This window comes from Cupressus sempervirens, chromosome 1 (assembly GCF_028749045.1).
Source record: "Cupressus sempervirens isolate cs-2001-9-10 chromosome 1, ASM2874904v1, whole genome shotgun sequence".
Lineage (NCBI taxonomy): Eukaryota > Viridiplantae > Streptophyta > Pinopsida > Cupressales > Cupressaceae > Cupressus > Cupressus sempervirens.
The window spans coordinates 253952809-253975627 of NC_143118.1; the positions used below are offsets into that span (position 1 = coordinate 253952809).

Below are 22819 nucleotides of genomic sequence, written 5' to 3' on the forward strand. Positions count from 1 at the left end.
GAGATGAATGAGGCCATCTTGAGCTCTATCTAGTTATCAAAGTTGGAGAAAGTTGTTTTTAATATGAAAAAAGGCAAGGGCCCTGGTCTTGATGGCTTTCCGATTGAATTTTTCCAAGAATTCAAGGAAATAATAAAGTTTGATCTCCTTGAAGTGGTACAAGAATCTCATAGAAATAAATAGATGTTGAAGTCTTCGAATTCTACTTTCTTGGCTCTTATACCTAATAAGGAACAGGCTAATCGGTTGGACCATTTTAGGCCTATAGCGTTATGCAATGTTGTCTATAAGATTATTACCAAGTTGATCGCCAAGAGGCTCAAACCACTCCTGGGTTCTTTGATCTTAGCTAAGTAGGGTGCTTTTGTTGAAGGTAAACATATTTTGGATGGGGTTGTGATAGCAATGGAGGCGATTCACTCTATGGCAACATCCAAGGAGAAAGCTATGTTTATTAAACTCAACATGGCTAAAGCTTATGATCGGTGAGTTGGGAGTTCTTATAGAAAATTCTTTTGGCCTTTGTTTTTGAGGAGGAGTGGGTGGAATGGGTTCTAAGTTGTGTGAACTCTTCCTGTTTCTTAGTTCTCATTAGTGGGGAACCGTTTAAATTATTTGGGGCGGGGATTTTGGCAAGGAGATCCTTTATCTCCCTATTTATTTATCATCATGGTGGAGGGTCTTAGCAGATTTTTAAAATCACAATTGAGGCAAGGTCTTATCCAAGGTTGGAGCTGGAATAATAATCTTCCCTCCCACTCTCATGTTCAGTTTGTGGATGACACTAGGCTTATGGGCATGGCTAGAATCAATGAGGCAGAGAATTTTAGGCCAGGTTTGGATATCTATTTAAAAGCCTCAGGGCAGTGTATTAATGATGATAAGTCTTCTATTTATTTCTTTAAAACTCCTCAACTTATTCAGAACATGATTGCAAGGATTCTTAGATTTCAAATTGGATCTCTTCCTCTGATGTACCTTGGGGTTCCTTTGGTCTTCGGTTCTTAGTGAAGAGATTATTGGTAGGGGATTTTGGATAAGTTCCAAAGTAAGGTTAGTCACTAGACTTATGGATGGTTGTCTTTAGCTGGGTGAGTGGTTTTGCTTAAGTCTATGGTGCAGTCTCTCCCAATTTATAGATGTTGTGTTCAGGGTCCACCTTCCAACTTTGTGAGGGATTTTGATGCTTTATCTAGGCAATTTCTTTGGTCAGGCAGCCTTCTTTCCTTGAAATGGAGCCTTGTTAAGTGGGACTCTATGTGTAGGCCGAAGCATGTTGGGGGCCTTGGTTTTAGGGCGATGGCTCTTGTTGTCACTACTTTGGCTACCAAGCTGTATTAGAGATGGTGTAAATGTCAAGATCATGATTGGGCCAAAATTTTTGCCCACAAGTATTTCTTCGGTGTCGATTGCCCTGATGTACCTAGGCTTACTTTGGTGGGTAAAGGTTCCTGCATTTGGGACACTCTTAAGAAGGGGGCACAACTTATTAAGGTTGGCCTCTTCTGGATTTGTAATAGTGGCTCTAATGCCTTGTTTTGGCAAGATTCTTGGGATGGCCATCCTGCCATTCTTTCTAGCTTCCCCTAGCTTCAGACTCTTTGCCACATTTTTACTAATGCTAGATGGTTTGAGGTGGAGCACTTTAAGATGGTCAAGCATCTGGGTCAGGTGGAGGTGACTTGTTGGAAGGACCTTTAGAAGTGGCTCATGGGTGGCTCTAATGAGGATCATACCATTCTTACTAAAGCTTTGGAAAGAAGGTTTTGCAGTTCTCTTCATGAGCAGGATATCTTGGCTTGGAGTCCTAGCCCTAAAGGCAAGTTTACTGTGGCTCAAGGTTATGCTATGCTTGACAGGAAATGTCATGGTTCAAATGAGGTGAGTTGATGGAAGAAGGTTTGGTTTTACCTTTCTTGGCTGAAATGTAATTTCTTCTTATGGTTGTTGGCTCAGAACAAGTGCCTCACTTGGGAGAATCTTCGCAAACACAATTTTCAGGGTCCTCCTATTTGCTTCCTATGTTCAGACAATGAGGAATGTACTTCTCACTTGTTTTTTCTTTGCCCTTATTTAGGAGAAATATGGCACAGATGGTGGGAGGCTTGGCAGTATAGTTGTATTCATATGTCCTCTTTAATTGACTTTTGGGAGAGTTTGGGTAGACCACCGAAAAATAATTCTTTCTTGCGGGTTGCATGGATTGTCAGGTCGTCTCTCATTCTCTAGAACCTCTGGTTAGAGTGAAATTGTAGAATTTTTTGTAACTCCAAGTTAGAAATTTTGCATCTTTGGAGGATTATTCTTAGTAGGATCTAGGAGACCATTTTTGCTAAGTGTGATATGTCTGAAGATATTGATCCTGGTGATTATGCTATTGTGCAAAATTTGAATTTGGGAGATAGTAGATGGGGTGTCAACCTTGGAAAAATATTGTGCCATGACAAGCAATGAGTTTTTCAGGATGGGCTCCCCCCCAGCTGGGACTTTGAAGATTAATATGGATGTCTCTTCTCGTGGGAACCCTGTTCATGCTGGTATTGGGAGCATAGGTAGAGACAAGGATGGAGGTATGGTTTTTCTCTTTTCTATCTATAAGGGTCAATACTCTAATAATCTCATGGAGGTTCTTGCTATTAAGAATGTGGTTGAGAAAGGTTGTTCTTTAGGTTGGAAGAGGATCATCTGTGAGTCTGATTCTCAGATTATTGTGGACATGTTGAATAGTCAAAGCTTAGAGAATGTTAGTTGGCAATTAGCTACTTTGGTCAAACAGACTTTAAGTCTTTGTAAGTCCTTGGACTCTGTTTCCTTTCATTATATCCCTAGAGAATGGAACAAAGTGACTAATTGTTTGGAAAAGTGGGCTTTAGAGAGCATGGATGGATGGAATATTAGTGGAAGGGATGAGTTAACTGCTATGTCTAGTGGGATTGTTGAGAAGCTATTATTGGATGACATGAAGACATAGTGTTGTTGTGGGCCATGTGCCTTTGCTTTGTACTTTGATTTTGGTTGAATAAATTTTTACCCCCTCTTTTTCAATTTCATCAAATGAAGGACATGGAATCTACCTTACTCAATCAAAATATATCAAGGAGATATTGAAGACCTTTAGAATGGAAGATTCCAAACTAGTTGGAAAACCTATGTGTACTGGACATAAATTATCTAAGGATGATCATTCAAAAGAGGTAAACTAGACTACCTACAAATCTATGATTGGGAAGTTCAATACGTTGTTCACACAAGACTTGATGTTGCATTAGAAGTTGGTATAGTTGCAAAACTTTCTAGAAATTCTAGAGAAAATCATATGATGGTAGTCAAGAATTATGAGATATCTAAAAGGCACTCAAGACTATGGGCTATGGTACAAGGAAGGAGGAAACCCAGAGTTAAAAGTTTTTACTAATGTAGACTGGGCTAGAAGTGTTGATGATAGAAAGAGCACCAATGGAGGAGCGTTGTTTCTTGGAAAGAGGCTAGTATCATGGACCAATATGAAGTAGAATTGGATCTCTCAATATAATATAGAGGTAGAATATGTTGTTACAACAAGTAATTTTTCTAACATATTCTGGATCAAGCAAGTGTTGTCAAGAATAAAGGAAGAAGTTAAGGATCCAGTGGTTATCTACTATGATAACACAAGTGCAATCAACATATCCAAAAATTTAGTGATGCACTATAAGACAAATCACATTGCAATCAAGTATAATAACCTGAGAGAATTTTTTTCAAGGTAAAGATGTTAGATAGGAGGGTAAAAGAACAAACCTATGTCACCCTTTTACAAAGGAAATGGTTAACAAAAGTATAATTGTTCACCTTCAATGACATAAAACAATTTGAAAATGAAGTAAACTAATGAAATATGTAGAAATGGATGATGTTTAGGATTATTATTTTTAATAATTATTTGGAATAAGAAATGATATATTTTCCTATTTTTTAATGATAACTATTTAGTTGCTGAAAAATGCTAGAAATCAGGGGTCTAGTTCCCACCATAAAACTACATACAAATAAACTTAATTCCCTTTGATCTCATATTATGTAATAGATAACATATGTAGATAGAAAAATCAAAAATAAAAGTTTTCTTTAGAACTATATTTTCTCTTTTATAATGATTCAAACTTCAACTTATTCAAATTGATAGTTTTCATCTCTGACCACATTTTTCAAAATAATTTTATTCCAACCAAAAGAGAACCTATAAATCCTAAAACAAGACTCTCTCCTCTAGAATGTCATATAATTTTTAATTTTTATTGATTTGGTTTTATTATTTTTTCTTTCTCAAAATCAAAATCTTCTCTAGTGTTAAAATGTGTACTTATAAAAAATTTTAATTATGAAATAATATATTTAATTAAAACATTATGAACACTATATAATAATATTCTTGACTTTGAGCTCTATAAAATGGTGTTTATATGTTATTAGAAAACATCATAAAAAATAGTAAGATTTCTTGAAATGTTAGTTTTCTAAAATAATTGTATTTCTTTAGTAATCATATACCAACAGCTATAAAATATGCATTTAATAAATGTTTCAAATTTGAAAAGTGTGAGACCATATATAAATTAGCTAGAATAAATTTATCAAAATCATATGTTTGAAAAAAAAAGAGTTTTAGATAAAAATACTCAAATTTAGTTGTTCTAATAAGTTAGCCTAAAAGGTGACATAACTTTGTACTTTTACCCAAGAATATATAAACACAATAGAGGAAGTTGTGGACATCTTTACCAAACCATTACCTAAGCTTGATTTTTTGTGTCTCTAAGGAAAGCTAGGGGCAATTCCACTATCTGATGCTCACTAGAGTATAGATTAGTGATGAATCAATCTGACAACATTGGAGATCTATCAAGTTGATGCAAAGAATTTAGAGCTCACTGCATATGAATCAGTACATAATGTACATTATAAATTAATTGTATAAATTCTTTGGCACTTGATGTCAAAGAGAGACATATTAAATATGTCATGTTCATATCAAAAGAATTGAGGAAGATTGATTTCATGAATCTGGTGAAGAAACTTGTATATCAGCAAGAGGCAAAACCTGATCAGATGGAGTCTAAAGATAAGATGTCAAAGGAAGAATCTTAGGAGTTCTCATGGATGAATAATTGAAAGGAGAATAAGGATTTTATTAAATATTATAAATCATTTTGATTTCTCTAAGTCTCATTTTCTTATGACATATTGTGTTTCCATCAATGCCAAAGAGGGATATTTTTGAAAATAATTACCTAACTATATATTATCAAATTCATGTTACACAAATACTACATTCTAAGAGAATAGTGGTAGTAGTAATCGAACTCAAAAGACTTGAATATCAATGGAGTAGAAGTTTAGAATAAACCAAGTTTAGCGATTAAGTGTTAAATGAGCTTGGTTGGTCATTGAAGGATTCTTGTGTAAACCTATTCATGCCAGTTACCAAAGGGGTTGATTATAAACTGAGTAAGGTTAGTTATGAAGGAACTAAGTGGTAACTGAGTGAACTAGTTTTAGTGTCACTCGATCTACAATAGAATAATTTTATTTATGCAAGCCAACTTAGTGGAGGTTAATTATTTATTTGTAAGTGCATTTAAGTCAACTTGACATTGGGTTTTATATATATGAAAATCAAGTTTTGGATTGCAATAGGAAGTTGAAGATGAAGATAAGATACAAATAATAAAGGATATCTACTTAAGAGAAAAACATCGATGGAGCTACAAAGAATAATCTGATCAGGAAGGATCTAGAAGATAAACTAAAACAATGATGTAAATCTAAAATTTAGGCTCTTCATTAATCAAGAAAATAATTGTTACTCTCTAACAATTGTAGTAGAGAACAAACCTCAAAATAGAGTTGACTTAATGGTCATTCTTGTAAATCCTCTAACAAGGTGGCATTTCTAGATTGAAGTGTCTTAAAGACCTCTAACAAGGCCACTCCTAACATGGTGAATCAAATCCTTTAACAAGGTCACACCTAATAGTGTGTCTTGTAACCTATAATAGGGTCGGCTCCTAATAGGTTTCACTTCAAAAGAGTGAAAAGTAGTAACTAGTTGCATTGGTGTTTTTTCCAAATTGGGTTTCCATGTTAAATCTTGGTGTCTCATTTGTTCTTGTTATTTTCTTACTACTTTATCTTTTTACAACTAAGTTACTAAAGCTAAATGCACATTAATATCTGAAGATTGCTTTATTAACTGAGCTATAGTTAATATCTAGTTCTAGAAGAGTTGTGCAAGGATTTGAGTTAATAAGATGTTTGTATTGACATCTATGAGATTCAAAATTATTTTATTGGTAATTGATTCACCCCTCCCCTCTCAGCCACTCCTCTAATATTTCTAACACTCCCACCTACCCACCCTCCACTAGCTCTACTAGCATTAATCCTCTTCATAAAGCTAAAATAAAGACTCTAGGAATGAATATTGTTTTTGTTTTTGAAGATTCAAAATCCTCCCATTGCATTGAAATTTGAATCTACTTAGTCATATGAATTTTTATCTAAAATACTATGGGCCCCAACTCTAAACCAATCTCTTCTATCAAGAGTAAAAGGTAACTAGTTAGGTTCCTCTCAATTTCCACATGCTTCACCAGAAAAGCCCTATTATTTACAAGTTCTCATCTAGCTATTTCTCATTGTGGGAAAGGTGGAAAAGATTTGTATCCCTTTTAACAAGAAAAAATCTACTTTCAATTGGTTAGTTCCCAACTAGACACTTCAAAAAAAAAAAATCATAGGATGGAGCCAATAATAGAGCTAGAACATAAATCTGGCAATTTTTCAAACACTAAAATGGATATGAATGTTCCTAAGATATTTCATAGCAGCTAGATGAATATCTACATAAGTAGGGTATAATAGAGGACAATATCTTTAATGAATTAAAAAAATTCACCCCATAATACTCAGGGGAGATATAATTGATTAAAGCATTGTGATGGCAAAAGGAAACCAAAATGAAAAGTATAATAACTAGTTGATTTTGTCAAATTCAATAGAGATATGATGGACAAAATGATTGCCTCTTTCAACTTGATAGTGAGAGTTAGAGAACCAAAAGTCTAAAAGAAATAAGTTAGAGGAGAGCCAAATCATTACCATCAAGTAGTCAAATGAGGGACCTAGTATGATGATAGATGAACCTATCATTGAGCAACAAACATGGAAGTCATTTTTCTTGGACACTCTTGATGGGATTAACAAAAAATGGAAAGAAGTTGAAATTCCTAATGTTTAGTTTATTTTTAATTTTTTTGGGTTGTATTTAGTTTAGTTCCTAGTAGTTGCTAATGTTAATTTGCTAAATATTTTAGACATTATCTATTTTTTAAAGGTTATTGCCTGTGATTTCTTCTCAAGCTTCCTTAATGATTTTATATTTTTTGTTGGAGTTTAAGCCCTTTCTTTTTTTAACTTTATCAAAAAATTTAAATTATAAAACTAAATTAAAAACTTTTCATTCTTCACTCAAGGGAAAAAAAAATTGTCATAATGGTAATGATTCTTCGAAGTTCCCTAAAGATGCACCATATAGTCTGATATAGAAAATGAAATTAAAGAAAATCATTGAAACTTGAAACGATAGTGAAAAAAATAAATAAAATTTGAATTTACAAATTTAAATTAGAAGGTAAAAATAAAACTAGTTAAAAACCTACCTTGTATTTGGAAAAATGATTGAACAAGGTGAAGAATCTTCCTCCTCTTTTTTTCTTCTTGCTCTTACCGCTCCTCTTATACCTCTCATCACTCTTTTCAGTCCTCTAATTACATTTTTCACTTTACTTCTTCCATCTCTCTTTTCTGTTTAGTGTAGCTCAGACAATAAGAACTTATACCATTAGGAGTAATGAAGAAATAATCTAAACACCTTAATGTTTCAAGAAATCATTATATTCTTTAAACCAATTAAAACCCTCAGATTTATCCATAAGAAAATCGACCCAACTCCTCGTTTAAATATCATGAGACGAATAATAATAGAAATTTTGTCGCTGAAAGAACATTTGGAAGATCCCATATGACGTAAGTAACACTGTTTTTAAAAGGGCTATTAGGAAATTTTGAACAAAACACAAGAAATTCGTTACATGTTCTGCTGAAAACAATACATAAAAATCATTATTTATTGCGGCTTGCCCAAGTTGAGGACATGGCAACCTATGAATGACTTGACCAGTTGAAAAGAAATAAAAGCTGTTCACAGCTTGTTAGTTTTGTCTCTATTTCCAAACTACGTGGAGGACTCTGTAGTCCCCGCCTGGACATTGCAGTGAGCTGTATCGACTAAACACTGACAATATCCAATAGATGTCCACTAGAAATGAACCATTGGTATTGCAATAATTAAAATTGTTACTTTCTAAAACTCAAGATTAACTAGACACTTATACACAACTATTTATAGTTTTACAAAATATTGCTATTAACGTTACCCAACATGAGAGCTAAATCACATTGCTTAAAAATTGCAGAAGTATATTTGTCGTGCTTAATAGTTCTTATCGTACATTCTCGTCTTCTGTAATACAACAATCTTATGCAACATGTTTTTTTAACAAAAAAGTGATCACTGTATTTAAGAAAAGTACTAAATTCAGAAGGACTATTTCAACAGGTCAAAATCTGTAATGCATGGTTTCCAAACGAAAATATAAACAGAACATGTAATCAAGTTATAAAGATAAAGATGAATAAACCGAATAACATGTCTAGAAGACTTTCTTAAAAAATATTTAAATTTGTTATTAGAAAAAAGATGTGTTGATTCGATTGAAAACTAAAATATAGAAGATAAAATAAAATACAAAAGATGATATGACAAAAGCCTTTGGTTCAAGCAACCGTTAAGATGGCTTACGTTACACCAAATCCTCCCAATAAAGTATAAAGCCATGAAGTTCTCTTTTAGTGCATGCTACCATAGAATATCTACTTATGGTAAGCATTGATACCATTATTTTTATTGTCATCAATCACACAAATCTCATTGTTTTCTACTGAAATGCCACTTGACAGATGTGTGCTAAACATGAAGCTGAAAAACGACCATATGCTCATAATGCATGAATCATGAAACTTTACAGAACGAAAATGGCAGTGAATGACAATATTTTGCCTCGGTATGTCAGCACTGTCATAGTGGATGGAACAAGAACAGGCTGGCCAGAAGCTTTATCACATGCAATGTTGCATGAGATTGCGTAATTATTCACGGGTGCACAAAATTTAATGATTGCAGAAGAAGACCTCATGCCTATAAAACCCTAATGTGTAAACCCTAATAAGTACATTCTTCCTCTAAGTCTAGGCTACAAGTAGTTTTCCTGCATTCTCAGAAACAGAAGGCCCTAAAAGTTCCTTTTCATTCTTTTCATTGAATATGATGAAAATGAGAAAGGGTGCAGCAGTGGTGGTGATGGTCATGATATGCTTTGCAAGCAATATTGGTTTTCTGGTGGAAGGAACAAAGTGTCCCCCGTCTCCCAAAGCTCATTCATCTCCTCCAAGTGGGGGAAATGGAGGGAGTGGGGGAAGTGGGAGTGGGAGTTGTCCTCTGAACGCATTGAAGTTGGGAGCTTGTGTGGATGTGTTGGGAGGATTGGTTCATGTTGGGCTTGGAGATCCAGCTGTGAATACATGCTGCCCTGTTTTGCAAGGAGTTTTGGAATTGGAGGCTGCCCTTTGTCTGTGCACAACCATTAGGGCTAAGCTTCTCAACGTCAATATTATCCTTCCCATTACTCTTGAGCTCTTTGTGCAATGCGGCCTCAACCCTCCTCCCGGATTCAAGTGTCCACCTCTTAACTAGTCATCCCAACTCTGCAATTTCTCCCATTCTTTTTATTAGATCTAGCATTGGATAGGATTGGATTGCATTCAGTATTTGTGTCCTAAGATGTTTTGTATTTTGGCATCATTCATTTACCTATTATTAGTTGTTAGGTTGAGGAGATGAACTGATGACAACATGTCGTTTGTAAACTCACTCAACCAGTGTGAGAATAAGTTTGGTCGGTAGAAACAAGGGAATAAAACTGCTCAAAAAATTTCACAAGAACCATGCTTCATGCATAGGCGGATGTGTTGGTTAGTAGTAAATACTATTAATCAGTTATTGATTAAATTGTTAAATATTTTTTTAATGAATAGTCTTTTATATATTAATAAAATATTAAAGTTACATGTTAAGGGACCTGAGAAACAAGATCTATGTAATTATGGGTTCAACTCTTTTTCTTTTACATGAAATGTCTCCATAATACAATTTCATACCCTTTCTAATTTGGACTAATTTGGAGTGTGTAAGTCCCAGTTGAAGTGAGCTAAACCCAAGTATTAGGTAAATCCAAGAAATTTATAATTTTTACTTTGGATGTCTTCCTAATACAACTCCACACCCTACCTATTTTCGGGTAAGTTGGAGTTTCTAAGTCCTACCTATGCTGAATTGAACCACTCCAATCCGTGGAACAATTTATGTGAAATTCTTCAATATATAATTTAATACTATATTAGAGATATTTAAAGTTTATATTAAATGATAACAAACTGTCAACAATAACTAATTGCGATATTTTTAATGTCATTAATCTCAAATTGATCTCAAATTATTATTAATGTTATTTAGTTATACATAAGATAAGAATAACCTATTTGGATTTTGTGGTACTTCCTTCCATCAGTTTGAGCAACTAAATCTTTAAAATTTTGAGATATGTAGCAACCGCATTTCAACTTTGAATTTTTCATTTACAAATAATTGTTGAGCTTCTAACCATACACACGCATACCTTAATATGCTATAGTATAGTTTGTTTTGATGCAGGGAATTTAACTAGTAATTAAAAAGGTGTTACCTTGATAAATGCCTAAGCAGGTTTAGAACGAAGTTGAGTTTTTATGCGAGGAACTACGTACTTTTCTCTCTCCACGTACTAAAACTTTTCTCTCTTCACATACTAGGAGTGTTTCTCTCTCCTCATACCAAAACCATCTCTCTCTATGTACTACCTCCCTCTACATACTCAAACTTCTAAAAAGAGGTTCGAGTTTGTGGCTTTTCTTAAAGCACACATGTTGAATATAGTTATTAACTTCTTATTTAGTTAATAATGCAAAAGGGAGTTCTTGGCAGGATATGTAGAGCAATGCTATCAAAGCATTTGAGTGTTTGATAAAACATCAAAGCCCCTCCTTACAATCACAACATTGTTTGAACAAGAACCAAGTGGAACAACAAATTTTTGTTTGAATGTCTTGACGCAAAGAAAGCTACAGATGAAAGCATAAACAAAGCATGTGAACTGTTGACATTATTCTCTCAATCAAATACAGGTGTCAGATATAAAAATGAATCTCACTAAAGAATCACTAAGGATTAGTTGTCAATTCAAAGTGTACATAGGAATGTGTTTGTAGATGTCAAATCATGCAAAAGGAAATCCAAGGTAGTTCTTTAGCATTGCATTAAACCAGAAGATCCAAATGAAAATTGTGAGCCCGATAGTCAATGAAATGAAATGTTGGTTCCCAAATAGAGCAAAGAGAAAAGGAGATACAAACTATTTGACTAAGATCCCAAATGTGTCATCTCCTGTGTGTCAAATGAAGAACCTCACTACAAAGAAATCAAATTTATAAAAAGGCATTCAAGAACATGCACAGGAAGTTCATTTAATTGGTCACAAATTTAGATTTGTAATAATGGAAAATTGAGACAATGTATCACAAAATGCCATCACAAGGAAGCATTGTTTATGACAAATTCTCAATACCACTCTAAAACCATAGTCAATATATTTTTTTAAGTGGGAGTTTTGAATAGAGTCAAAAATACATACGGGAAGATATTTCAAAATCTAGTAGAGAGCAATACTCTATTGCAGTCAAGTTAATAACCTGTAAATGAAAACATATATGATGATTAATGGTTGTAAAGCCAATAACTCTTAGTATGCTTGGTAGCATTGGAGAAAGAGTCTATAGTATACAAGGTGCGAAGGCCTGCAGTGATGGAAGCTTCATAGATCCTCGCTTCAAATGCCAAGCACTATGAATATTTTTCTTATGTGTGAATATGCAAAGCATGCAAACTGTTTGATCGAATGCCTCTATCCACTATGCAAACCGCCACCTCCACAAAGATTAGCGAATGAATGCATGGAATGGAATAGTTGCACAAGTTTGTAATTTAAATAAAGCACGAATGGGTTTAAAATATTCTTGGTATCAAGATCTCCTTGTTGATAGGTAGGCAAAATTCAGAGACATAAATAAAGTTTTTCAAATTCCTTGCAGGCCAACGCAAAAATGCGATGGTTTGAGTGTTGTCATCGGGTGAAATATGGAATGCAGAGGATGGATAAAATGTGTTTGAAAGAATGCCTCATGGAGATGTCATTGCATTCGATAATATGATTGTAGCATGTGCAACATGTAGTACATTCCAAATTAGATCCTCCAAAAGTATCTGCTACTTTGACTGGATATTATTCTATATCTTGCGTGCCAAGTGGATATGTTTCTCCACAAATACAATGCACATAGGGTGACACAAGAGTTTTTTTGAAAATTGAATTTGAAGATGTGGATGCAAATATAGATGTGCACATCACACGTGGAGTTTGTCATCTATTCGTTGTGTAGCATAGAAAAAGTTTATAATTTCTTTGATAAACTATATAATGGTGAAAGAAGTCTTGATGATTTAGATAATGAGAACGTTACATATATTATCAAATTTTGTGTATTTTATCTCTAGGTGAGATATATTCATAGTGAGAAGCATTGGAGTAGCTAAGTAGACACATCAAAGAATAATTCACTACTATCACAATCTACTTACTTGAAATAATTTGACCAAATTTTTGTAAGACATGGATGCACAAATTCAACAAGTATGCAAAGATATCTAAATATCATGGTCATGTCAAATAGAAGTTGAAAAAATGTTTTATTGAATTCGAGTCATGGTGGAAACTCATTAAGTGCATTTCTTTCTCAAATATTTCCCATGCCCATGAAAGGTGAAATAATTAATGATCAAGATGATGCACATTATGATTGTATCCAAATTCATTTGCTCCTTCTTGAGATGGATGTAAAGCAGAGTGATTCCTCTAACTCTTCCAACATAATTAGGATCCTTCACAATCCAAGGAGAGAGTGTTGTCTATGATTTCTAAGAGGTTGATCTCATCAACAAAAATATCCATGTATCAAGCTTAAATGGTCTAGAAAGCTAAGAAATGGAATGGTCACCTTATGATTTCAAACTTTCAAAAGAATCCAAAATTATTAAGGAACACGTGTGCTATGCTAGTGAAATGATGATAAACAAAGAAGAAGCATATGAAGATAGAAGGCTACGTCAACAAAACCAATCACATGAACATCTTTAAAAATGTATATTTTAAGTTCTAGAAATGTCACTTTTAACTCATAAGTTAAAATATTTTACCTTGAATTTGTAAAAAGGTTAGAGCTAGTTGTAATATGCATTTCAAATATCTAAACTCCAACTTTTGATGTAGTTACAAACCTAAATGGTTGCTTATTCTATAATAGTTATAAATTCTCCAACCTTAATGTGATAGGGACCTTTTTTGGATTTTGAAATAAGGGAATACTTATGTTTGAGCTTTGGTGATAAGACAATTTTTGGAAAGTGTGTACAGAGTTTGTCTTTGTAATCAAAGTTTATTTTTATGTTCTTGGTGCAAGGGAATAAAGGAACATGCATTTTGTATTCTCTTTTATTCAAAGTCTAAACTATTTGGGTGTTGATTCTTGTTGTAATTAATGTTTTCATGATATGGTGTAGATGTAAGTGAATGATCAAATCATCACTAACCTAATGCTAGCATTCAAATGTAGTTCTTGATTGTTCCTATTAGCAATTTAAGATATTCAGGAAAGTTGTGAAGTCATTTGGTACATTTGTCGTCAGTAGCTTTCTTTTTGACCATTAAGTTTGAATATATTTTATTGAAAAATCAAATAACATTGTGTCAATGATAGCTCTCAAGCATAGTTCTTGTTTGTCTTTATTAGCAGTTTACATAAATTTTATGGAAACATTGAAGTTGAATGGTGCATTCATCATCAATAGTTTCCTTTCTATATTCTAAGTTATAATCATCTTTATTTAAAAATCAAAATTTTATCTTATGAGGGAGTTGCCCCTCTAAACACAAAGGAAGGTTGGATATCAAGGGCCTATCCAACTGTTGGAGAAATTGGTTTTTCACACACTTCATTGGGCTAAATCACATATTTTCTAAGTGACAAATTTTTTTACAAACAAAACGATAATTGCAACGTGGGATTTTTTTGGTTCTATTGTACTCACAATCTTTTGAAATCTTGAGAACAATTTAATTTTTTTTCCTGTCTATCATTACATTTTACTAAACCTTTCCTTTCACATTTGAAATTGATATTCAATATTGGAAAGAAAAACTTTATTTTATTTTATGCAAATCGATGATTCATTGAATTAAAAGTATGATTGAGGTTACATGATTCATTTCTTGTGTGGGTTGTATGTTCACTCTTTGTAGAATGTATTAGTATACTTTAGCTTTTCCTCTGATAGTTATTTTGGTATGTGTTTAGGTGGGAATCATCATTATAGAAAAGTATTATTAGTCTCTCCTATATAGATAGAGGCTTATGTTTTCACTTTATTTTATTTGAATAATTTTCTCTAATTGGCTCATCACATATTTACTAGTGATTTTCTCCATTTTCCTTTTAAAAAAATGAAAAAGTTCTTCTAGAACTAATTAAAAACAAATAAAATGAAAAATTTATTTACCTTGGTATCTTTATAATTTGAAGTTCTAATAATAAATTAATTAGAACAATTTAACTAATGAGATAACTAAGAGTAAATTAAACTATGCATATCTTGATGAGAATGAATATGTAGTTTTATAATTTCTTTTTAGAGTTAAATGTGACAATTATATATTTATCTTCCAAAAGTGAAGGACAAGTTCAATTGAACCTCTATGTTTTAAAATTTTCTCCATGTTCTTTGAATGATTCATTTTAGTACAATAATTTTTAAAGATAGTTGATAATTGGGTTTTGTTCAAAGTAATTATAGTGTACTTCTTGACCAGACATTTTCAAAATTAGGTTTCATGCATTGAGTTTGTACTGATTTCAAGATTTGGAAAATATTGGTTTTATTTTTTGAATCCAACATTGTTGTTTTGAATGGAAGAGTGTTACCTTTGCTTGGTCTTACAGAGACCTGATTGTGGAAGTTTTTAGTAAATCGTATCTATGTCCAATGTATCAGATCTTTGAAATAGTTAAATTTGCAATTCTTAATATTTTTTTTTGAAGTACATAGATAGAAGTCAAGAGGGATGAGGCCTGACCCTAGAGTATAAAATGGCTGAAATATCAGCCAAAGGTTAAGTAAGTGTCAATTGATCTTATTGTATTTGAAGTAATTAGTTACAAAATAAACTAGTTTTCCATGTTTATACTGAATTAGTTTCGATCTCATTTGAAATATCTTTCTTTAGGCATGTTGACGAATTGATTCATGTGAGAATTACATGACACAAGCTCTAATTTTTTTTTTTGAAATGCAAGTTCTACTAGAATCCCTATTTTATGTAGAACCATAAAAGGTTGGAATTACATTTATTTTGGTAAACATATTGGAAAATCTTGGAAAGAGAGTATGAAAAAAATTGGAAAAGGATGAATATGTTAATATGTGTTGGTAAATAGATTTGTCACAATAAAAGTGGCCCAATGGAGTGTATGTGGCAAACCATTCACAATAGTTGGATAGGCCCTTGGTATGTAGCATTCTTGTATGTTTAGAGGGGCAACTCCCTCTAATGATATAATTTTGAAGTTTTTCAAATAAAAGTGAAATCAAAATTTAAAAGATGAGAAAGGTCATGATGACAAATGTACCCACATGACTTCATAGCTTTCTTGTATTAACATAAACTATTAATAATAGAAATCAAGATCTATGCTTGAGAATTATTAGCAGCACAATGTTGATCCAAAGATTCATAGACATCTACACCATACCATGAGAATGCTCCCTACAAAGAGAATCAACATTTCTAACAATTTAGATTTGGAAGAGGAGAACTCAAATTGCACGTTCCTTTATTTTCTTGCACCAAAAACCTGAAAGGAATTTGTTATCACAAAGACAAAATTTTTACATACTTTCAAATATCATCTTCAAACCAAAATTTTAGCATAGTGCTCCCTTTTTTCTAAAATCCAAAGAAAAGTCTCCCCTTTACAAAGAAAAAAATGACTCCTTATATAGACACTGAGGTTAACAACTACCCCTTTGTGGTTAATAACTACTTCCCAAATACGTGATTTGGGTGAGGTTAGTTAACCTCTACAAAATTAACCCAAAATGATAAAGTTCATTGATTAGAGAGATAGAAGATGAAAACATCACATCACATGAGGTATAAGGCATTTATAAAGCCTTATTGTGGCTTCAAGGTCTGTGTATATGTTCTAGGACTTAAGATACTGTATTAGGTGGTTGTTCATGATCACCCTGGCATACAATCTCCTGAACCAATCCTAATTGATTTTCCTAATTTACTGGTGCAAGAAGTGTTTTTCTAGCATATATCTCTCCTTGATTGGATGGTGTCTCAGAGGCCACATCTTGTGTTCAATGTGAATTTGTAGAGCCTACAACCATATAGTATTTTTTATCATGTTGAATAGTTGATGGCAAGTGCACAGGCATTGGTTTCATGTATTGTTGGTACATATCTGATGGAGCCACAGGTTGATTTGATGGTGAGGTGAGTGGCTCCATAGGATTCCCTTTTTCCATAGATTCTACATGTATAGTTGTGTGTTCTTGTCCCTCTGATCTCCTCACAGATTGCTTAACAACACAAGCATTCTTTAATTTAGGCTTTTGTGTTTCACTCAATTTCACTGCACCAGCTTCTGAGGCATGTTGTTTTTTGTTGAGATAAGCATGAACAACATGAGAAAATCCTAGCTTATATGAGAACACTATACCTCGTAATGGCTTTCCATCAATATTGGATTCAATAGTATATCCATAATGAAAAGCATTAATTATCTTTGCTTCAAAAATCTTCTCTTCAGGAGGCTTGAATTGAAGTGAAAAGTTATCTGGACCTACATTGAAATAATTGGGAGAAGGTGCTAGTATGATTAGTCTAGGCTTCATTTCACGTTTAAGTGTATCCCTCTCCTTTTCAAGATCATTTGATGAGTTTTGGTGCTCTTGCATTCTTCTTTTCAACTCTTTCCTCAAAGAAAAATTCTCTGGCTTTTGCTCTTCCTATCATTTTTCTATTGTCCATCTCTATTTCCAACTAGTAGATGTCATCAAGAGCCACTAAGTTTTCATTGTAACCTCCAAAAAAGGCAAGAATACCCCTTTTGAAGTCCAAACAATCCCCCATCATAGAAAATCTTGTAGAAAATTCCTAACCCATGGCAAACCTCTTTGTCCACAAATTTGACAGGATTCTAATCCCAATCACTTGCAACTTCGGGTCTATAGAGTGACACACATTAACAAGGTCAGAAACCCATCCATTTGCACAAACTTCCATGAATTCATAGAATTATCCACAGTCAAAGAATGAAGAGCTTTTTCAGCCTTCTTCTTTGCAAGATTGCTGGTGCTCTCCAAAACCTTGTTTGATAAGTGTTATCAAAGGCCCTACCGCCTTATCTTTCTTCTCTGTATTTCAATTCTATAACCTGGCAAACACATCCTTTATAAGAAAAACCTCTTCCCATCTTCTACACCATCCAATTTTTCCTTGAAAACATCACTCCTCAATAGAATATCCAAATCCCTCTTCATTTCTATATCCACCGCCATTCTGAATACTCCAAGTTGGGAGAGAAAAACAAAAAATCTTTGTTAAAAAAATTACATGCCTTGTTTATGGTCAGATTGGCTATGGGCCTATCAATCATATTTCTCTCTATTATTCAACATTCTTTATTTATTCCCCAACATTGCCATTGCAGCCATTGCTTCTTTACATTTGGCATGAACATTTAGAACAAATTTCATGGAGGTTAATTAACCTCTTAATTTTTAACATTTTTAAAATGGGCAAGGAGGTAGGTTGACAACTATCTTTTAAATATACATTTTGGACTCAAAAATTAACTTCTTTTTAAAAAAGGTTAATGTTTAATGATTTGGTTCGAAATACATGTTTTGACCCCCAAACCTTAACCTTTAAAAAGGTTAATTTTGCAAACTTATCTAAACCTTTTGATGGATAGGTTAATGGTTAAGTTTTCAAAGTGAAATACATGTTTTGACAATTAATCTTAACCTTTTTAGAGGTTAATGATTAATTGTCAAGTTGAAAATAGGGTAAGTGCAAGAAGTTGAGTTTCACTTTTGGGCAAAAAGTGGAAGTGTTTTTCCTATTTTTGAATTTTTTGTCAATTGATGTCAAAATTTGAGGCACTTAGAAATAGAATTTAAGAAAACTTTAGGAATAAAATTTTTAGTGTTTAGAATCTAGTTTTTGAATATGTAATTTATTTGTGTACCCATATGATAGATTTTGTTTTTGGTATGGATCTTCAAAAACTACTTTGTTAAAATGCTTATTTTAGGACCATACCACACTTGTGTACTGACACTGTAATTTGACACAAATAAATGATTTTTTGTAAATCCATTTAAAGGGAGTTACATAATACACCTAAGATTGATGACAATATTTTTTCATAATTTTTTATTGAATAATTTATTATTATTAATTATTAATTGGCTATAAAGGTAAATTTTAAAACCTCTCATGTACAAACACCATAATTTGAGCAAAATTTCACTTTTTAAAAAAATATTTCTTTTAACCTCAAAAGAATTGTATATAGATTGATGAGATATAAATTAATTTAAGAAAAATTATAAAATAAAAAAGTTATTAATGTTTTAGTGAACTTCACTATTTTACATTTAGGTACCACCTTTCATTAAAAAATATTATGAAAATAGTAAATAAAATCATAGCAATATAAAATTTATATTTCTAAAATCAAGAAAGTGAGAGCTCTAATGGGGTTTTGTTTCATAAAAAAATTTGATCGGGAAGACCCTCTAAAAATTATGGCAAGGAGTGAATTTGTCAATTCAATGCCTTAGCAAAATCTTGAGAGGTCAAGGCATAGGCTTGGTCTCACCAAGCCTATCCCAAACCAAAATCCGAGGTGGGAAAAAAAATCCCTCCCAATGTTGTAAGAAACGAGTACATGTTATTTGAAATTCAAAAAATAGGTACCCATTTTGAAAATGTCAAATCGACATACAAAATCTGTTAAAAAAAAAATTAAAATTTTTAGAAACGGGTACCCAATTCTAGAAAATACATTTTTTTATTTGAAAATAAAAAATGTGTACCCACTTAAAAAAAATGGGTTCTCATTTTTAAATTTAGGATCAGATGCTCGAGCCTAAAATGGGTACCTATTTCTAAAGGAGTACGATCTCAATCTGCAGACTTCCATGGGATTGAGACCCAACTCCTTACTTCTACCCAATATTTATTTTGGTTCCTTCCATTAACCTATGAGAACTTTTGACTTAGGGAATAGATTTTAAAATTTGAAGTGCTAGACAGAGCTAGTGATTAGTTGGAGGATTTGAAGGATAAAATTTCTCAAAAAATCTAAGGGAAAATGGCTATTTTAATAACAATTCTTATTAGAAAAATAACCATAGATCAGAAAGGCAAGGACTGAGGCAATTTGATATCCGAGCAATAGCTGGCTCTAACTAGGGACAAGGACTGACAAGGATGAAGCTTGAATCTAAAATAGATAGAATAGTTCCTTATCCATTGGGCTATAAAGTCAGACGAGGGTTCACTTTGCAAAAAGGGAAACAAAAACCAAAGATAGGAGAACTAAAAGGAAGACTAGGCACAACAAAAACTCCTATCTAGACTATGTACAAGGTAGGTTTCCCTACCTCTAGTGACTCAAGGTATAATCATGCAAATCCATTCATTGGCTGGGGAAAATAAATACCATGGCATGCTAACATGTGGTGACTTTTGGGTTCTTGTGGACTTAAGTAAAGGCTCGCTCTTTGAATTCCAGTTTTGAGATTCCTTGTATGCTTCACATCACTTGATAAAGAAATGTATCCAAATAACCATGTATCATAAAAAATATTTGACTTTGAAATCAAATTTGCTTCATGTTGCATGTCATTCATGACTTCATTTTGAAAGAGTTGAAGTATAAGGCTCTCAAGTTCCTGAATGCATTTATGATCTCTTTCTCTTTTTGACAAGCCATGTACTTGAAATTCTAGTGATTGGTCATCATGAATTCCTAAACTTATTTCTGGCACTAGACACTCTTTCCTTTCCATGGGAATGATTTTGTTTGTATTCTCTATGAAATTATTCCAATATGAATGCATATTTTTGTCATGTTGAATCTTCCCATGATGTATTTCTTCCTTTTTTCCCATCAGACCACTCAAAGCAAAAACAATCCTCTTTTCCATTTTGGTGCACACATGATCTAATGAGTCTATCTAACCAAGAGAATTGATCATCAGTTGATATTGATGTAAGGGAAATTCTTTTAAAAGAGCATCATCATCTATGCATCCATCTTCACATTTTTCAATCATTAGATCACAACACATTTCTTCAAGGCCAAGTACTTCTCTAGTGCAAGATATCATCACAATGTTTTCTTGATTGTAGTCTCCACATGTGAACTTGAATGCTTCAAATTCAAGTTTCATATATGAGGAAGAGTGAGAACTTGATGTGTCATCTTTTCTTACTTGAAACCTATCTTTAATACCCATTTCCATCATACCTATTATTAAATTTTCATCAATGTTTTCACAAACTTGGTTCATGGATTCGTCTTGATGACCATCTTCACAAAATGGGGAAGCTTCATATTCCACTTGCATGTAACCTTGAGAAGGATTTCTTGACAACTCATTATCTTTCTCTTGAAGATGATCATCTATTCTTGTGATGATCATACCACTTTATGACGAATCCTCAACATCCTCAAAAATAAAGACTTCAATCTCAAGAGTTAATGAATATGTCTGCAAGATTTCACTTGACGTTATTTCTTCATCAGTGGTAATGGTAGAAGATAGTGAAAAATATTCTAAAGAATTGAATTTAGCAATAGAGCTCTCATCATTAATGATTATGGGTGAATGAATAGGAAGGTCTTCTCCACAGAGGAAGTCATCATCTAAAGCATTGAGGCACCAAGTAGGAATAATAGTAGTATTGAATTCACCTTTATCCATATTTCCCTCATCTTTAATCATATGTTGTGTAGTTCCTTTAGAAACATTTGATATTTCCTTTTCTTTCTTATTAGGATTGAGATGATTGAATACGTTCTCCTAGGTATTGGAATCTTTGCAGTGATGCCCTAATACATAACTATACAATTCTTCTTTTATAGACCTCATTTCTTCACCATCTTCTTTCAACCATGTAGGTCTAGATGATTCCTTTTTAACATTTCGACTAGGAGATGTTCTGCCACTGAGAAAATAATTCTTGTATGGGTCTTCTTTCTCAAGTTCTTGCAGTGTTCGAAGTAAAGAAGGATAGATTTTGGAGTGATATTACAATCAATTTTTGTTAATGTGATCTCATAATTTTTTAGTCTTCTATTATTTTATTGATTTTGAGTCTTATATGATTTCTATGTGGGCTAAGGATTTTCCTTATTAGAAAATGTAGACTATATTTTTTTTCCAATTCATAAAAAATAAAAAATTAGCTACATATTAACTGTACAATATAATAACATTAAATCTTTGATATCTAATTTGTTTTGTTAATATTGTAATTTTTTCATTACACAGGACTCCTACTCAAGCATAGCTCTTGCTATATTTGTCGCAGGCTATACTATTGCAATCGGTTGTACTTAATTAGTTATTAATCTTTTCTATCTCAACCAATTAGATGTAAGTATTTTTAATTTTAATTGTAACTTTTAATTTTTATAATGTTTATTTGTGAGATTTTTAGTTTTTTAGTTTTTAAAATTTATTTTTCTTTTGGCTTATAAATTTGGGGTCTTATTGGGGTAGATTTTGAGGAAGCACTACACAATATTTTAGAATGAAAAATATAAATCATATTAACTTTTATAATATCAAGAGGGCTATTAACTATATACATAAACAAATGAAATTGAATGAATAATATGCTATTATGTCATACAATTATTTTAATAATATATTTTTCATTTATAATATCTTGTGATTATATTTTATGAATAATATTTTATATAGTTTTTTTTAATATAAATAAAATATTAATACTTTGAGATACAACTTAATTAGTCATAATACTAAAATGACATTTATATTTAATTAGAAATTATTATATTAAAAATATTTTTCTTTCAAATGTTTAAGTATTCAAAATAAAATAATGATTTTTTATTCCTTCTAAATTAAAAATTAGATTTTTAATTTAAAAATACCATTTTATTTTTTTTGAATTAATTAAATTTTAAAAATATTATTTAAATATTAATAAAATTATATTAAATTTTATCAAATTTTTAACTTGACTACTCTATTTAGCTATTATAAATTAGCACAAATACATGCCATTATGTGGCACTTGTTAGATATAATAGTCATACTCATCATTCAATATCATATCAAAAACTCTAAATTTGGTATCGTAGTGGAGATTCATTTTTCAATTCTTTTCAATCTATTATT

General features: G+C 32.3%; 2 protein-coding genes and 1 pseudogene across 2 annotated transcripts; 2 read left to right on the forward strand and 1 right to left on the reverse strand.

Moving 5' to 3' along the window:
- The first annotated feature begins 2440 nt into the window (after positions 1–2440).
- Positions 2441–2971, forward strand: LOC149577103 (uncharacterized). The gene has a single exon (XM_089795761.1). It carries the CDS (start codon positions 2441–2443, stop codon positions 2969–2971), a length of 531 nt encoding a protein of 176 aa, XP_089651887.1.
- Positions 2972–9358: 6387 nt separating this feature from the next.
- LOC149577104 (36.4 kDa proline-rich protein-like) lies at positions 9359–10233 on the forward strand. The gene has a single exon (XM_089827179.1). The coding sequence runs from the start codon at positions 9425–9427 to the stop codon at positions 9851–9853; it is 429 nt and encodes a 142-aa protein (XP_089683305.1). The 5' UTR covers positions 9359–9424; the 3' UTR covers positions 9854–10233.
- A 6340-nt stretch (positions 10234–16573) lies between these two features.
- LOC149577105 (uncharacterized) lies at positions 16574–17657 on the reverse strand (annotated as a pseudogene).
- Positions 17658–22819: the final 5162 nt, after the last annotated feature.